Below are 19079 nucleotides of genomic sequence, written 5' to 3'. Positions count from 1 at the left end.
GTGGTGATGCGTGCCTGTAATCTCAGTTACTGGAGAGGCTGAGGCACAGAATCGCTTCAACCCGGGAGGCAGAGGTTGCAGTGAGCTGAGATCACACTACTACACCCCAGGCTGGGCGACAGAGCAAGACTCCTCATCTCAAATTTTTTAAAAAGAGAAATTACATAATGCACAATGTGCAGTATTCCAATAATGGGTAGTACACTAGAAGTCCTGACCTCACCACTACACAATAGCCATGTAACAAAAAATACTTGTACTCCTTAAATTTTTGCAAATAAAAAAAATCAGAAAAAACTTAGTTTTTCTAATTGACTACACTCAGGTTTAAATAAACACATCTAAGAGCTGAATAAATTAAAATGAAATTAGTGATTCTGACTAAATATTTTCTTGCATATATACATACACACACATATATGTATAAGTATGCATACTATCTATGACAACCTTTAGGAAGTTCTTTGGAACTGTTCAGGTACAACTCTAGAGAACCTAGCCCAGTGACAGCAGTACCCTGGTAAAAAGTCACTGAGTATGTCTACTCTTATAATTTTGGTCTTTAGCAATTCACAGACTTCATCTTTTTCAGCCACATTTATCACAATAGTTTTTAAAATTTTCTTTTAAATTGTGGCAAAATACCTTTTTACTCCTAAAATATGTATCTTTTACTCCTCAATTTTGAAAGTGTTCCTGAACCTCTTTCAGGCCAGAAACATTCTTCTGATTTAATATCCAGTTTCAAACCTGACCTCTAGCTAACTTACTTCTCTTCCCAGTAATATTTATACATGATTAACTCTTTGGTAATTTTTGCTGGAGAATTTGGTAAGCTGTGGTTAGGTACTACATTTCCATCATAGTTTTGAACTCTGTATCCTCTGTGCCATATTTTGAAGGCTGATAATTTGGTCTTCCATTCTGTATCAAATGTAAGACATAAATGCATTGTGCCTTATGTAGGCCGTAAGATAAACTGTTATTGTTACAAGTTAACTGGTTTTCTGCCCCAAAGACAAACATTAGGCATTTCTTCCCATCGTAAATACTTTCATTCACCCAGTTCTATTCTGTACTTCACAGGCTGCTCAAGAAAAAGAAGAACTTCAAAGGGAAGGTGACTCTCTGGATGCTAAAATCAACAAAGCTGAAAAAGAAATCTACGCTCTAGAAAACACCCTGCAAGTGCTGAACAGCTGTAACAACAATTACAAGCAATCTTTAAAAAAAGTGACTCCGTCCAGTATGTAGGAGTCTAAATTATATATATATACATTTATACATATACGTACATATACACACACACACATATATATGCAGTGACAAGTGTATAGATAAATGCAACACTGAGACATGGAGAAGAACAAAAGGGTACTATGTTTGATTGGATCAGAAAAACTAATCCCTTTTCTTTCTTCCCCTCACACCTTTTTTTTTGGTAGGTGGTTTGTTAGGGTGTTGCTTCCATATTACTTCTGGTTTGGTATGGCATATCACCTCTCTAGGGTAATCAGTTCAAAAAGTGAAAAAAAAAAAGGCACCATATTGCTGCTTTATGTAGACCAAACAAGAAATGGCTACTACATGTCTATAGTGTTTTTCTACCAGTGGATATAAAAAATTTAACCTTTCATAACAAATACTGGTGTAACTTATGTAATACTTTAAAACTGATTTCTACATAGTACGTTGAAAATTAAACTAGAAATGTTCTACATTCCAGGTGATGAGTATGAGCTACAAATTCAACTAGAAGAACAGAAAAGAGCTGTTGATGAAAAATACAGATACAAACAAAGACAAATCAGAGAACTTCAAGAAGACATCCAGGTAAATTCTACAGGCATTTTAGTAATATGCCTTCAGTAAAAGTCAACTATCATTACTACCACTTCTATCCTCTTCATCTTGGACCAGGAAGACAGTTATTTAGAATCTCTTTTAGGGAAGCAGATCGTGAGAGAGAACAGTCTCATTTAAAGCAGACAAAAACAAGTGCTCAAAGTCTCAGACAAACTAAAATCTCAGTGCTAAGCACTGCCAATTACTTGTTATTAGTTGGTAGATCACAGTTATTATGATGTACCCATTAACCCTTTAAGGAACTTTAATTTTTTACAGATCACATTAAGATTGCTCCTTAAAGAGTTTGAAAGAAAAAAAAATCTAGTACAAAGTAGTTACTAAAGCAAATCACTAAAAGGTAAAAGAATGTGCCTTGTAAAAAAACTACATAAAAATTGATTTTACTAATAAAGCTGAAGAGACACTATGAATTTTTGAAAATTCCATTTTGACATTTTTTCCCAAATACCATAAAAATAATTTCCAGTTGAATTACATACAAAATTTAATCCACAAAACCATTACACAGTTGTGCACTGCATAACAATGGGAGTGCTTGTTAGTGAACATCCTCAGAGTGTACTTATGCAAACCTTGATGGTTAGTTCACTGTTCCTAGGCTATAAATCTGCAGTGTGTTACTGTACTGAGTTCTATAGGCAACTGTAACACAATGGTACTTAAACAGCTAAACAAATCTAAACATAGAAAATGTACAATAAAAATCAGTCTAATGGACAAAAAAAGGGTACACTTGTACAGGGCACTTCCCAGACATGGAGCTTGCAGGGCTGGAAGTTGCTCTTGGTGAGTCAGCGAGTGAGTGGTGAGAGAACGTGAAGGCCTAGGACACTACTGTAGACACGATGAACAATGTACACCCAGGCTAAAGTAAATTCATAAAAATCATTTTATTTCTCCAATAGTGAATTGACCTTAGCTTACTATAGCTTTTTAACTTTAAAAATTTTTAATTTTGTAAGACTTTTTGACTTTTGTAATAACACTTAGCTTAAACACATATTGTTCAACTGCACAAAAATGTTCTTTCTTTATATCCTTATTCTCTAAGCTCTTTTCTATTTTTAATTTTTACTTTTTAACTTTTTTGTTAAAAACTAAGACACATATACACACACATAAACCTAAGCCTTCCCGGGGTCAGGGTCATCAGTATCACTGTCTTCCAGCTCCATATCTTGTCCCACTTGAAGCTCTTCAGGGCCAGTAACATGAATGGAGCTCTTTCATCTCCTATAACAATGCCTTCTTCTGGAATACCTCCTGAATGACCTGCCTGAGTCTGTTTTACAGTTAACTTTTTTAAATAAATAGAAGTACACTGTAAAACAATGATAAAAGTATACTGTATAGTAAATACATAAATCAGTATTATCATTTATTATCAAGTATTATGCACTGTACATAATCATATGTGCTAGACTTTTATATGACTGGCAATGCGCATTTGTTTACACTAGCATCACCACAAACTGATGAGTACTGTATTGTGCTACAACACTACAATGTCACTAGGTCACAGGAACTTTTCAGCTCCACTGTAATCTTATGGGACCACCATCATATATGCAGTCTATCACTGACCAAGACATGATGTTAAGAGGTCCACCACTGTACTTATTAGTCACTAACAGAAATAATGTATATATGTACAGAAATGAGTTAAAATTCAATGAATACTTGATAAATGCAAAGTTATAAAAGTCAATTTCAGATTCTAACAAATACAGTAATACTTTTTCTACAGAGCATGGAAAATACATTAGAAGTTCTAGAACGTTTAGCAAATAATGTCAAAGAAAAATTATCAGAGAAGCAGGCTTATTCATTTCAACTAAATAAAGACACGGAGGAGCAGAAGCCAAAATTAGAAAGAGTGACGAAACAGGTATTGATATTTTGAAAAACTGACCTGTCATATTTTTGAAGTCCCAAATCCTCCTTTATCTATTAAAAATATTAAATTCTGGAACACAGTTTTATAGAATAATTGACTTATTTACCAACAGTGTGCAAAACTCACAAAGGAAATCCGTCTTTTGAAAGACACAAAAGGTGAATCACTGGAAGAACAAGATATCAAACTTCGTGAACTCAAACACTTTCAAAAGGTTATTGATGAAATGTTAGTTGGTATCACAGAAGAAAATGCTGAGATCCGTATTATCCTTCAAACATACTTTCAACAGGTAATATACAGCACCTCCTATTAAATATAAACACTTCATGAAAATGAAATTTTTATGGCATTCATCATGAAGTGATATCTAATTAACAATATTTCTCCTCTAAAAAAATAGTAATACTAATGACTGCTATTGAATATTCCTCCAGAGTGGGTTAGACCTACCTACAGCTAGTACTAAAGGCAGTCACCAGAGTTCTAGATATGCTTCACACACTTCACTACCATCAGCAAGGTAAGTGGAAGGTTACAAAACAATCTCCTTAACTCACATCTGTACACTAAGTGATCCCAGCCACCTCTATGTCACCCTAGCTGTTGGGACAGGCCCATGCACCCACTGCTGTGTTCTTTGCACTCTCAGACGTCTCACTAGTCAGCATCATAGACATTAGATGCAGAAACCACCAGCAGAACCGGAATTTCGTTCTGACTTCTGCTGGTGTCACTACTTCCAATATAACCCAAGTGCTCTGTGATTATCAGCTATTTCAGTAGGATAAAGCAGAAATAAATTTGGGGGCTACGTCTAACATTTGGGGGTAAACTTGGGGGATTATCTTTTAAACCTGTAAGGGCAGCTTAGATGTACAGACATATAGAATATGATTTTTGTGATTAAAACCACATTGTGCTATTTTACATAATTAGGATTTGACTTTATGAAGCTTTATTTTGCTAAAAAGGAAACATTTTTTTCCTTCTGCAGTTTATTGTTACCCACAATTCTATCACCAAATGCTTAAACCAACATTCTCATGCTGTGCTGACAAAAACTTATTAATAATAATCCTAAATTTAGAATTCACAATCTCCTGCATTTAGTAGCTATGCACTAAATTACTATTCCTTAGTCCATGTAAAGATTTCATGAAGAGGCCCCTAAAAAAGTGTTTAAGTATAAAAAAGTTTCTATGTAATTGAACATCCCTGTACTTTCATAAAATATGTATATTTAAAACTTATCATTTCAGAATTACAGCTGTATTTCAGATGATCCCACCACTTCCACTTTACCCATCAGTATGCTTCTCACCTAAATTACAAAGGGAATCATTTTAATTGTTCTTGCCAGCACCAAAATCCTATTGCCCCTCTTTCCAATGTCTTGGAAATTTAATGATTCCAACTCCAAAAAACTGATTATAGTTGAAAGCATTTTTACCATATAGAAACACAATTAAACCACTTTTCTACTGATGTGAAACTCATCTATGTTCATCTTTCTTTCCCTTTTTAAATTTTTTGATATCTATTAATGGTCATTTAAAAAATTTATTAACACTATTAATATGTACTTTTTAAATCTCTTTACTTAGGAATTACGGTATCTTTTGCCAATAATGGAGGGGTCTATACTAAAATATAAACTTTGCATTAAACTTATAATTCTGGTTTTTCTTCTAGGTCATCTAGGAGGACAAGTACACCTGCTTCTCAGACTTCAGTTAAAGTATTAGAGCTTAACTTCCCGGCCTCCTCTTCACTAGCAGGCAGCCCTTCCAGGCCAGCTAGTGCTAGCAGTAGCTCTAGTAATGGGAAGAGCAAAAAAAGCAGCAAATAAACACTTTAATTTCTTCTCAAAAAGTTGTAAACATAAAAATAAAAATATCATACTTCAAAATACAAAATGATCCAACACATTTTATCTAGTGGAAAGTGTAAAAACTTATTAATAGCAGATTCTTGACAAGGCTACAGGTCATACAAGCATAGGGAAAACCCTGTATTTCCCTATAACTCTGATGTGCGTAGTGTTAGAAAATAGTTTGTTTTATTATTTCACAAACTACACTCATTTCTAATGTAACAATCTTTCAGGAAGAAATTTCTAAAGATTTATTCTACTATTATGAGCTTATTACAATGTTAAAATCTCACTTACCCCTTAAGACACCAAAATTAGGTTTTCTTTATTCAAAGTAACTATTTCTCAGACTTTTGGGGAGCAAAGTTATTAAAGGTAGTTTCTTCTTTTGGTATAATTTTTAACCAAAAAATAGCATGAACCCCCACTCTCCCCCCAAAAATCCAATTGATAAAACACTGTACATCCATTTTAAAATGCAGCTTAAATTTCTAAAAATCACTTCATTCTGACCTTGAAAGAAATCAAAAGCATTAAAGATTTCCTTACAGATACAGCCAAGTATAAAAAATACATTTTTGAAACGTTCTTAATAAACAATTTAATGAAAACTAGATATGATTTGATTAAGTTTACAGTTGGAGGTAGACTGCCAAATTTAGTAGTTTTCCCAGTTAACACTTCATCGTAACATGTGCCCAACACTTTGTACTCTTGGAATAGAATGTGGAATATTATAAAACTGGATTTTAAATAAATGTATTAGAATTCATGAATGTACATGTGTCTCCTTTAAACCCACGGGAAAAAAAACTCATTACAACTGTCATTTTAGAACTGCTCTTGGTATTTCTTTCTGAAAAGCAGTAATGGTAGTGAATAGTTTTCCTGATTATTTTTTTTTTTTAGAAATAGTGAGGGAAAGGCATAGCAAAGTCCAAAGAACAAGATGGGCAAAAAAAAGCCAGGTAATAAAATTTTTGGCTGAAGTATTGCTCTAATGCATGAGATTTATAGAACTAAAAACTGATTAAAGCCACTTTGCTCACCAAAGTTCTTACTCTCAGCCCTATTCTAGTTTGAGAATTACTTAAATCTTGAAGTAACACTAAACACTGTTCTGTGCAGGCAGAGGTTCTATCTCACGAGCTCTGTAACCTTCGATAGTTGCTTCCTTTTTCCTCATTTGTAATACAGACGCAGAAAGAAATCACTGGATAATACAAAAAGGACGCACAGGGCTCGACGCACAGAAATTGCACTATGTAACAACTTCTACTTACTGAGTCGCTACCCAGAGCTTAGCACATCCATAGAATGGCTTGGTTCTTAGGCCAGCATACAAGTCTAACTTCAGTGTACTAATGACAGTTCTAACTTCAGTGTACTCGTGATAAACGGTGCAATAGGGGATCAATCCATCTCCATCCTGGACAGTTGTCCTCATATCCAAAAGTCGCACTTACTCTGCTTATGGAGACCAAGATATTTTCTCCCACTCTGCAGGTTGTCTGTTCACTGTGTTATTTCTTTTGCTGTGCAAATGCTTCTTCGTTTACTTAAGTCCCATTTTGTTTTTGTTGTGTTTAAGACACCAGTTTCGCTGTCACCCAGGCTGGAGTGCAGTGGCACAATCAGAGCCCACTGCAGCCTCAAACTCCTGGGCTCAAGTGATCCTCCTGCATAGCTGGGACTATAGGCATGCACCACCACACCCAGCTTATCTGTAAATGTTTTGTAGAGATGGAGTCATGCTGTGTTGCCCAGGCCAGTCTCAAATGTCTTGCCTCAAGCAATCCTCCTGCGTCAGGCTCAAGGGCTGCATAAGCCATTGTACTCGGCCCCTTTTGCTTGTACTTTTGAGGTCTTAATCATGAACATGCCTACACCAATGTTGGTAGGTTATGAGGGGGTGAGGGAAGAGAAATTATGTAATGGGTGCCATGTGTAACATTTGGGTGACGGTTAAGCTAGAAGCCCAGACTTCACTACACAATATATCCATGTAAGAAAAACGCACTTGTACCTCCTTCAATTTATATGAATTTAAGAAAAAAAATTTTTTAAATGGTGTGTTGAAAACTGTAAGCTGTACTAGGTATTCCAAAAGGTCAAACATGCCAAGAGATAGTTTTCACTCTATAAACACCATTACATAGTAAACTATGTAAAGATGATACTGGAGCTATTAATACATAGAATTAAGGACTCTTTTAAGACAAATTTCTTAAAAGAAGCTGCTTCTTGGTGCAAAGAGTAATGCGTTGAGTGACCAAGCCCATTTCTACCACCGTACTCTACTGCTCTTGATCAGGGTCTCTCTTCCCTGTTGCGTTTGCAACACAGATTTCAGACTTTTCACTAGGCCCTCATCCCTGGAGTTTGACAGATACAAAATACACACCCAGTACTTAAAGCCTGGACATTTTACCGCTGGCAAGAACTGCAAGACAGAACAGGGAATCAAAGTATCTTCTTCCTGTATTATTCTCCCTTACTTAGACTTCTGTAGACACCCAGCTACCCACCTACTTATCTAGCATCATTGTGTGTGACAGTATCCAAAGCCTGTTATAATTTACGGCTTCAAGAATCTTAAACTGCAAAGACCCAATGACATCATAAACCCAATACCTACAACTCCTATCTCTATCTCCCACAGAATATACTATACTATTTTCAGAGATTCGGGGAGTTTCTTTGTTCTTCAGCTCTAGCTGCTGGAACTTATTCTGAGTAAAACCAGGCTCTGGTTGGTCTAGTTATTTATTCAGACTCTGAGGAAGGGTTCACCAGGGAAGCATCAAGGGACAGGAGGCAGTGTGAGGTGGAGAAATGCGGGTCAGATTTCACAACATGCCTGGTGCCCTGGACTGAACATCTGCAACACTCTGACAGTCTCCCAAGTTTCTTCCCCTAGAGAAAAGCCGGGTTTACAACGTGCTTCTCTGCTACTGGTATGGTTTTGCTAAAAAGATTTTCTTTTCTGATGTACTCTTGCCTGGAATATAGGCCCTAAGGGTCTTGCAAATATTTCAAGTTAAAAAGCTTTTTATCGCTACAATGCTAGCAACAGGTAAAAAGAATGGAGAAACCAGCAAAATGGGCTTCTATTCAACTTTTATGGTCTTATTCCTCAGGCACTTATGCTGGGTGCAAGCCAATGACTGTTCACAACCACTTTTAATCAAATCGGGCTTTAGAGGAAAATGAAGACATATAATCTGTCTACCATTTAAAAATTTTTAAAAATCTGGGCAAAAATGTAATAATTAAACTGATCAATATAAAAGTGTTCAAGAAATACTCGAACATATAATCTTTCAAAAGCTGATGATCTTTAATTTAACAGAAAAGAAAATGTAATCATTTTTGATAAAAATGATCCATGTGTTCAATGCACAAATTTTCTCTCAAACAGCAGGGTAAGTGGACCCAGGAATTCTCATATACCGTAACAGAAAGAAGAAACAGTACTTTCAGAGAATTATCTTTAAGCAAAGAAATTCAAACTGTAATATACTATACATAAATACATACATAAAAAGCCTAAAAACCAAGCTGTGACAGGGACCTATGACTGAAAGAAAATTTGAGAAAAGCTTAAAAGCATTTGTTTCCTGTGATCTCGACACATAATTTTAGGAGCAGAGATTTCTGCACTGAACTGTTACGACTAAAAACACCCAAAACCTTACTTAATGGCATTCTGTGTAATGGCGCTGATATCCTTGGTGTATTAATTTTTTGACTTATTTCCTTTTTCTTTTTCAAATTCAGCTATCTGATTGAATATATTGAGTAAGTTCTGAGGTAAATTTTTTTTAACACTGCCTTCCGAGTGTCCTTTGCTACTGAACGCAGCTTCCTCTGGAACCTCTGTTCTGCCGCCCTCCCCACAATTGTCCTCTCTGTCATCCTCTCCCTGACTTGCATTTAACCGGTATCTTTGCTCATGTCTACTGAAATCACGTGATCCAGAGGGAGTATGCTTTCTGTATTTCTCACCTGACTTCCAAGAGTAGTCTGAGCTTGCCGGTGAGGTAGAAGGCCTCACAGAACCTGGTTCCCACCTTCTATAGTGCTCCTTTCTTCCTTCTATATCCTTTTCAAATCTCCTGTAACCATGTATCTTGTCCTCTGAATTCCTACAGAAAAAATCTGAGGAATTTCTTCTACTAGAAAAATGTCTTTCTGTTTTATATGGCTTTTCTGTTTTGCTACTACCTGCTTGGGTTTTATAGCTATTATAAAAACCTCTTGGATCTTCAGACCTACCTCCAAAATCATCCGGTATTTCAAGTGAAGATGAAGAGAGAGGGCATCTATCTTTCTCTTTGATCTGTGTCTTTTCACACTGCAACCTAGCCTGCTTTCCCAGGAGTTTCTCCACTTCTTGTTTATGGTTAAGAAAAGACGCTGAAGTATTAGCTGGAACTGGGTAGCACTCATCTTTCCTATTCTGATCTATCTGAGTTGAGGATGCCCTAGATGAATGCCTTCTGGAACTTCGAGAAGACTCTGAACGGTTCCTCTTATGTTTCTTATGCCTTTTGTGACCAGAAGACGAAGAGGATGATGATGAAGACACTGACTCATCAGCAGAAGAAACACTTGAAGAGGAAGAAGTTGATTTTCTTCTTTTCTTCTTTAGCCTAAAAAAAATATAGTTTACCGTGTCATGTATGTACAAAAATGTTTCTTAATTATTCATAAAGATGTGGGTCCTATTTGTTTCCTTTAAAGATTTTATAAAACTGTGGTTCAGATACATGATATAATAATCTCAGCTACTACAAGATCTCATATTACCATTAAGCACTTTTGGGAGGAAAAAATGCTTGCAGACATGTATCATTTTAAGTAAATCCATCATTTCTGAAAGACAGAGACTTTTTCACCGCTACCTTAAAAACTTAAGACTACTGAACACATATAGGAGAGAATTCAAGTTTTGTACTTGGCTACTCTAGTTCATGGTTGCTTCACCTGATTACTGGTATTTTCAGCCTAATAATTCTCTGTCGGGGGTGGGCCCATGGGAGCTGTCCTGTGCACTGCAGCATGTTTAATAGCATCCCTGACCAATACACATTAGATGCAGTAGCACCCTATTAGTTGCAATCAAAAATGTCTCCAGATGTTGTCAAAGGTCCCTGGGGGAATAAATCCACTCCTAGCTGAGAATCACTGCTCTAGTTCTAAAACCTTTCTTCTTGAAATACAATTAAAGCAACTTCAGAAAAATGTATGGAACACATACTTGCTAAAGATTCTTAACAGTCATTGATTACCACTTGAAATACTTTCATATTTTTATTTACTTTACCTCCAGTATGGCACTTTAGGTTCAGTTCAGTAGGTGCCTTAAGTTTAAAAATACTGAATATTATAGTTTACCTCTTCTCTTCTTTTAAGAGCTTACGCAATTTTTCTGCACTTGTTTCTATTTTCTTTGTTTTCTGCTTTTCTTCCTTTTCAGCTTGTTTTTCTCTTAATTCCAAAGATTTCTTTTAGAACCCAGATATCGAAAAAAACCACACGTTAAAAATAGCAGAATATATAAAAAACCCAGTATTCAAAAGACCACCCCCAACCAGAAGCCCAATTCAGTAAAACCATATAGCCAGCATTAAGCAGTTTTTTAACATAAAGAAATTAATCATACAGATGTTTGGCATTAATCATTGAAATGGCCAGAGCAGCATTGAGGACCATATTGCAGTTGGTATTCCATCAAAAAAGGGGAAGCCATTGCAGTGGTACCCATAACCCAAAATGCAAGAAAGGTTAAAAAAATAAAAAATGATTATTTTTAAAAATTGAAAAATGAAGACACATTTTACACATAAAATTCAAATAAAGACATTCCGTTAAGGTGAATTGAAGGAGGAACCACCATGTTCGAATACAAACCATTTTTAAAAATAGCACAGCCCAGTTGGATGCATGATTACATAGGAAATCATTTTCCAGTTTGTGGATGGGGAGGAGCAGCAGCAGATGTCCCAGACACAGCAGCAATGGTCCAATTCAGAAGAAAATGCATGAGAAAACATCATCATCAGTATTACAGGAAAAGACAATTTAAAGTATGTCTCAAAAAGGCTTTTATAATTAGCTCATAGCAGCAACAACGATAATTTTAAAACCACCAGGTAAGCTTACTACAGGGACATTTCTCAAAACCACATACCATATTTAGGCAATAGGAGTTTCCTCATAGCTATTTTTACTTTCAAGTATGGACAAAAACAGAGGCACTATAAAGCAATGTCAAACCCAATTAGGAAAAACTGTACCTAAAAAGAAACTTCATATAGCCTTAACTTAAGTAATCTAGAATAGTTTTCCTAAAAGAAAATTAAGTTTGGGTGTTAATTTCAAATATCACTAAACTTCTAGGAGGAAATAAGGAATCACCTGCATATATTTATGAAGCTTCTGCAAAGCATCCTCTGCATCTTTAAAAGTCTCATCCAAAGCCAAAGCTTTCTTATAGTAACTTTCGGCATTTAAAAACTTTTCTTCTTCTTCTAACCTAAATTTGAAAGAAAGATTTAGCTTTTTTGTATAAATAACAAAAGTATGCAAGTATGCATACAGGTCAGAGGCTTATAAAAGAAAGCTTATTAGGGAAAAACCTCATTTAGTAAATTATTTCCAACATGAAGAACACCCAAATAATATGCTTTTTATTGTAATTTATTTCACAGACCACATAAACAGAAATCCACTACTAGCAGCTAAAGCTCTATGTCCAATACTGGCACATTTTTACAGTAATACATGAAAACCCAAGATAAACGGGTATCCACAAATTTAGTATAATACTGAACTTTAGCACAGAATTATACTGTCAGGCCTTTTCCTCTAGTAGTTTATGAAAATTTATCTACAGAAAATGTTGGAAATCCCAACACACATGTATATTACAATACGCCTGTAAATAGCATAATCATTAGACGTAGCTCACAAGTCTATGTTGTGAAAAACCGGAATTGGAAAGTTTGGACATAGAGCAGTCAAAGGACGTTGCAAAGTGCTTTTGCTTCTTAGACGGAAAAAGAAATTACTGTAAAACAAATACAATGGGATCACTTTCGTGTCAGCAGACTGATGTGGGAAACAAAGGACAGGTCAAAGATGTGCAGTATCTCTGGCTTAGGTGACTGGACACCACCACAAGGCTGTAACACCACCACATGTAAGTAGGTACTAGTTGTCTACCAAGTAAGAATGTGAAATGCTGCTCCAACCATTAAATAGAAGTTCCTTTGAATTATAAACGAATATTACAAAATCTCATTAACTTGGAATTTGTGATCACAAACTGGAATGGCTAGCATTACGTTTCTTCGAAATACTTTCTAAATTAGACTGGTGTGTCAATCACTAAATATTTTACAAACTACTATGCTAGGTATTATGCCAGCATCTCAAGATAATAACATAATTAGAGTTTTGTTCTTAACTTGCTCTTCCATTTACTACAAATATCTTTTTTAGTGTGAAGACTGGAGTTGATTTTACTAAACGAAGTGGAGTAATAAGCTGAATATAAAGGCAAAATCTTACAATTAGCTGTAGACCACTCGATTCTTATTTCTGACATTATACTACTCAAACGATGAGATGAATTTAGAAATTAAATTCTTCATTATTAAACCAAACTCTCTTGCACTTTTCCATTTATTTTTTGAACCAAGAGTATTCTAAATTAAGTGCCTTAAACTATTTCCTTATGTTAAGTTCAAAATCTTTTGGTGGTTGTTCAACATTAGACCTCTACTATTAAACAAAATCTGACACTTACTGCCCTCCTCTCTCTACAAGTGTCTGGCAGAGGTATTTTCTAGCATTTCTGTGAGTTGGACAGTTTTCCAATGCAAGCTCGAAATCTTCTATTGCTTTGTTCAGACTTCCTTTTGTTGCATATCTAGAGACAAGAAACACAATTAAAGGGCTGTATCTCACGAGCTCTTCATACATCGTGTACGCGTTTACCTGGTAAACATTCTTATAATCCATGCATGATTCACTTACAATGCTCCACGGGCTACTAAAGCTTCCACGTTTTGTTTGTCTATTTCCAGAGCTTTGTTGTATTCATTCATGGCATCCACATGGCGTCCAACTTTAAAATAATCAACTCCAATCTTCACACTAAAAAAGATATTTGTAAAGCATCACAAACACTTCAAAAAATATCTAAATAAAATGTTAGTGTGAATAAGTTTGAAAAGCAAATGTCATCAAACTTGGCAAATATTTAGTTTTCAGAATACTCGCAATATACCTAAGAAGGATTCTTCTGCCTTTGGACATTTTTTTTTTTTTTTAAATTGCATTTTAGACGCCGGGCGCGGTGGCTCAAGCCTGTAATCCCAGCACTTTGGGAGGCTGAGGCGGGTGGATCACGAGGTCAAGAGATCGAGACCATCCTGGTCAACATGGTGAAACCCCGTCTCTACTAAAAATACAAAAAATTAGCTGGGCATGATGGCACGTGCCTGTAATCCCAGCTACTCAGGAGGCTGAGGCAGGAGAATTGCCTGAACCCAGGAGGCGGAGGTTTCAGTGAGCCAAGATCGCGCCATTGCACTCCAGCCTGGGTAACAAGAGTGAAACTCTGTCTCAAAAAAAAAAAAAAAAAAAAAAAAATTGCATTTTAGGTTTTGGGGTACATGTGAAGAACATGCAAGATTGTTGCATAGGTACACACATGGCAGTGTGGTTTGCTGCCTTCCGTCCCCTCACCGGTATCTGTCATTTCTCCCCATGCTATCTCTTCCCACCTCCCCACCCCTTTGGACATTTTCATAACAAATATTGGTGAAACCCAGATAACAATATGCTAATTCCTTTTGAGAAAACTGAAATGCTAAATAAAACTTAAGTCTGGTAAGTGTAAAATTTAAGACTACTTACATCTTATAAAATGAAAACGTAAATCTATTCTAAAAAAATTAACAATGAAAGAAAAGCTCATGTGAAAAAGGCATCACTTTATCTCAAACAAATTTCAGTCTTAATGATGATATAAGCATGCTTGCCTTGCCCTAAGCTTTTAGATGAGATAATGCAATTGTTGACAGTCTTCATACCATTTTAAAGCCCAAGATGCAGATTGTTTTTTTCTCAATGCAGAAGCAAAATCATCTTCAGAGAAATTTTTGCTATTAAAAAAAAATTTTTTTAAGTTAAATCAAAAATATTTTTTAATTAATCATACTTCATTCTGCTTGACAGGCACTCAACACTGAAAGCATGAATCCCAAGCAAGAAATTCACATTCTATTTACATAGCAAAATGTTTGAACTTTGTTAAACAGTAGTTTTCTTTAGTATACATATAAAATTCTTATAAAGTTTCTGCATCCTTCTCTACTTGGTCTCATGGTACACATCTAATCACTGACAAGACAGTCCAGTTCAGAAGATGGGATCACTTGCTTCATTCACCCTTTGGCATAGGCCCGCTACTAGGTAGCTTAGGATAGTCATACACATCCTTCAGCTATGCAGCTTCTGAGCTTAGCCCCACTCCCCTTACCACCTAAGAGAATAATACTGATTTACTATACCTTTGTAGGCCTCTCATTAAAGATGGTGGATTTGATTCATCTATTCCTAGTTTTTCTAGAAGGAATTCAACTACTCCTGGATTAACAAATCCCAAGGAATTCTGCATGATACTTTCATAGGACTCCAAAGAATTGCTATTCAGTTCAACACTTCTCCTTAAAGAAAATATACACAAACACAAAAATTGTAAAATAACTAATTTGACATTCCATTTCCAGTAAAGAAACAATATTATCATATGAGGCTGATATACTAATACCATTTTTGCATAAGAAGGTGTGGTAATATTATAATATGGTTCCTTTTACCAAGTCTGAAGTGATTTAATGGTTATAAAAATAAAATGAATGCATTTTGCAATAAGTGAAATTAAAATTCCCCTTTGTTGTCAAGTTTGACAAAATTTGGTATTCTTCAATTCAAGAGACTTTTGTAATGAACTGCTGAAATAATATGGATAAATTACCTGTAGTACAAAGGAAGCTCTTCAGAGCTAATTACGCCTAATTTAATACCAGACAGGTGCGGTGGGAGAGAAGAGCTATACAGAGATACTGCTAGCTTTTCATGGTATCTGTCAATATCCTTGATTCCAGCTTAAGAGAACAAAAAGAGAGAAAACTAAGCTGATTAGTAAGAAATGTAAACTAACATAATATATAAATATAAAAAACATAAAACTTCCCAAACACTATCCTCTTAGACTGTATTTTCTAAAATTAATAAAAACAAAAATTCAACAATCATCACTTTTTTATTAGTATGATGAAACTAATCACCTCGAATGATGTCACCAGTTTGGTAATATGATAAAGGATCCCCATGGTTACTGTGAGAAGGCACATCTCTTAAGGGACAAAGAGCCTGTAATGAGAAGTATTTTGAAACACCAGACATTTCAAGCGTTGGTAAGAACAGTGTCTTCTTTTATCCTAGTTGTTCAGTATTAAACAGCTAATAATTGAATGTCCTAAAGTAAAAATTTAAATGAGGATGTAGTTAAAAGTAATTTCCATGTCCAAACACAGTAAAATATGTTCAGTTAAAAAACCAAAATCCCATGAAACTTTCCATTAGTTTCAGGAACCAAATATGATGGATTATGACTATATACTACGCTCTCAAAAGCAAACTAAAATTTGTCTATAAGTTTTCCAATGAAAACGAAACGTGAATTTCCAAAGTTTTTGTCTGTTATCCAGTCTGTGACACATTCTGCCTTTCTTCCTTTTCATCTGCCTAGATAGATAGCAAATACCCAACCTTTTGTCATCACACATTAGTTCAAATTCAGGACTATTCATCTTGGGCAAAGTATCTTATTATAATATTCAAACCACTTGCATTTAATTACTGTAAATATGTAAATGACACAAATTTCTCTCTACATTATCCACATGAAAAAATCCAATGCCAAGTATTAACTAATTAAGAATACGTATGTTCAACTACAAGAAATAAGTCCGAATACCAATCAACCTCACCATATCCACTGATACCCCTTGGAGCATTTTAAAAAGGACACTGTGCCTACCAACCAGATTTTAAAATTAAAAAATGCCCCCAAAGCAGAAATAGAGGGAGAAACTGGGTAACTAACTTTCACTAATGTTTTTTTTTTTTTTTTTTTTTTTAACGATTTTTCTACAATTAACATGTAATTCCCAAAAGTATTTTGTTAGGTATACTTGGGTACAACTGCATGCAAATATTTAATTCTTGCACTGATATGACTTAACAAAAATAGAAGCAATCCAAGTAACAAGAATAACTTACTGTGATTTCTAAGTGGGATATATCTCTCATGATACCACTTCCTAAACAGATCAACACCATGAAAAAACCGAATTCCCGAATGGAACTAATTCTTCCAATCACTATATCACCACGCTCAATATCTCGGAAAAACAGCTCTCTCCGGTCCACACTAGGTATCTCCATGAATTGCTCTAAAGGTGGCATGACTGCATAGTGATCTAAAAAAAACAATTAACAAAATCACTACCAGTTGTTTTCAGTTCCGTTTCACCTGAGGCACTGTTAAACCAAACCGCAATCTTCCAGAGTTTAAGGCTAAACCCACCTTCACTGTCTTCGTTAATTTCAGAAGTTGCAGGTGCATCTGATTTCCAGGAAACGGCAAAAAGCAGATCCGCTTTTTTGGAGATGAATTTCTGTATCTCAATGTTGTCAACTCTCTTCTCTTTCCTTAAAAAGAAAAAAATATATATGAAATTTGCAAAGCCTTTTTACTTCCAACCTTCGGCTAATGGTTTTCATCGCCCATTCTGCTCCATCTTAAGCTCCAGCCCATACACCCCGGGAGAAAACGGTTGGGGGTGGGGAGACTGGGGAGGGGCAACAACAGGGGAAACACCTCCTGCGGGTGACGCGGGGCGGGGAGTGGATGCAGCAAACCCCCGTGGCGTGTGTGTCTATGCAACAATCTTGCAAGATCTGCACATGTACCCCAAAACTTAAAAAAAAGTTTTACCCAGGCATTCCCTCATTAACCAACCTGGAGACGGAGGGTGGGCAGCAAAGTGCGGCCTCCAGCCCAGACACGAACGCCTGAGGGACTTTAGCTCAGGAATCTGAGAGAACGTTGAGCGCGCACACGGCCTGGCACACACCAGGGGCGCCCCGCAGCCCCCGCAGCCCCGGGCGCCGGCGCGATCCTCCGGGGCTCACGGCCGCGGGTCCCCCGGCTCGAGACGCGGCCCCCGGGCTGCGACCCCTCTCCCGCCGCGCAGCCGCCCCGCGTCCCCTCACCTGCCCTGCGACGCGGGCTGCGCCGGCGGGCCCCGGGCTGGCTCCGCGGCCGACCCCAGGAGGCTCCGGAAGTGCGGGTTGTCCTGCTGCTCGCTCCGCAGCAGCGAGAGCAAAGACGACCCGTGGCAATTCAGCGACTGCCGCAGAAGGTCACGGTCCATGGCCGGGGACCGCGGGCCCGGCGGCCGACGCGCTGACCGCCCCGGGTTCCGCGTCAGCTCCCTGCGCCAGGTGGTTCCGGAGGCGGAAGAAGCCTTCCGGGGGCTGCCGGAAGTACACGCCTCGGACGGTGACACCCGGAAGTGTTCCCGGACCACCCCCTCCCCCACCCCCCCCACGGCGGCGCAGGCGGGCTCAGCCTCGGTCTTGCGAGACCGGGCGAGACTACGGAACCGCGGCGGATTGGGCGCGGCGCTGCGGGGGCCCGAGGCGGACTGGGGCTTCCGGAAGTGACGTGTGTGAGCAGCTTGGTTTTAGTGATGTACGTGCGGTCGCTGTTAACGGCGAGATAGCTCGCGCTCCAACCTGGGGTAATGATAATTCCTCCTCGTGTTCATGGAGGCGCTTCTGAGTGCGGCGCCAGGGCAGCGCCCCGGACGAGGCCGCCGCGCGAGCTCCCGCCCTCCGTGAACCGCGACCGCGTGTGTGTGAGCGCGGCCCCGGGAAGGGCAGAGGGAAGGACGGACGCGGGCATGTGCTGAGCATGTCGAGGGGCGCCCGCCGTCCACACCCGCTTCCTGGTAGTGAGTGTGGATCCAGAGTGGCGTCTGCTGTCCACACCTGCTTCCTGGTACTGAGTGTGAATCCAGAGTGGCGTCCGCCGTTCACACCCACTTCCTGGTAGTGAGTGTGAATCCAGAGTGGCGCCCGCCGTCCACACCTGCTTCCTGGTAGTGAGTGTGAATCCGGAGTGGCGCCCGCCATCCACACCCGCTTCCTGGTAGTGAGTGTGAGTTCCGAAGCCGGAGCGGCTGTAGCATCTCGCCGGTGCAGGCGCCACGTGGACTTGCGGTCCCTGTCACGCGGACGTGTGTTTCCTACTTACTCTGGGCGGCTGCTCGGAATTGAGCGTCTGTC

General features: G+C 38.0%; 2 protein-coding genes across 4 annotated transcripts in view; one reads left to right on the top strand and one right to left on the bottom strand.

Moving 5' to 3' along the window:
* The window catches only part of CCDC39 (coiled-coil domain 39 molecular ruler complex subunit), a 64461-nt gene extending 58047 nt beyond the window's left edge, over nt 1-6414 (top strand). Inside the window, exons 15-20 of the mRNA XM_003926927.4 lie at nt 1087-1246; nt 1727-1833; nt 3617-3757; nt 3879-4058; nt 4204-4289; nt 5462-6414. Of these exons, the coding sequence (XP_003926976.1) occupies nt 1087-1246; nt 1727-1833; nt 3617-3757; nt 3879-4058; nt 4204-4289; nt 5462-5618 (831 nt within the window). The 3' untranslated portion in view covers nt 5619-6414. The remainder of the gene's footprint in view (nt 1-1086; nt 1247-1726; nt 1834-3616; nt 3758-3878; nt 4059-4203; nt 4290-5461) is intronic.
* Nucleotides 6415-8958: 2544 nt separating this feature from the next.
* On the bottom strand, nt 8959-18269 carry TTC14 (tetratricopeptide repeat domain 14). Of its 3 annotated transcripts, none has more exons than XM_039478874.2 (12): nt 18003-18268; nt 17314-17438; nt 17007-17206; nt 16010-16094; nt 15697-15826; nt 15230-15385; nt 14750-14821; nt 13689-13808; nt 13459-13581; nt 12066-12183; nt 11043-11152; nt 8959-10297 (listed from the first exon to the last, which is right to left on the bottom strand). In XM_039478874.2, the coding sequence occupies exons 1-12, from the start codon at nt 18161-18163 to the stop codon at nt 9382-9384; spliced, it is 2316 nt and encodes a 771-aa protein (XP_039334808.1). In that variant the 5' UTR covers nt 18164-18268; the 3' UTR covers nt 8959-9381. The 3 variants fall into 3 exon arrangements, 2 of the variants coding, with proteins under 2 accessions (XP_039334808.1, XP_074260689.1); XM_074404588.1 differs by lacking the exon at nt 18003-18268 and adding an exon at nt 17749-17845; XR_012518838.1 differs by lacking the exon at nt 8959-10297 and having other exon boundaries at nt 11037-11152; nt 11559-12183; nt 18003-18269.
* Nucleotides 18270-19079: the final 810 nt, after the last annotated feature.

The sequence above is a fragment of the Saimiri boliviensis genome, chromosome 8 (assembly GCF_048565385.1).
Source record: "Saimiri boliviensis isolate mSaiBol1 chromosome 8, mSaiBol1.pri, whole genome shotgun sequence".
Classification (NCBI taxonomy): Eukaryota; Metazoa; Chordata; class Mammalia; order Primates; family Cebidae; genus Saimiri; species Saimiri boliviensis.
The sequence above is the reverse complement of the archived record's forward strand: the minus strand, read 5'-3'. Positions and strand labels throughout refer to the sequence as shown.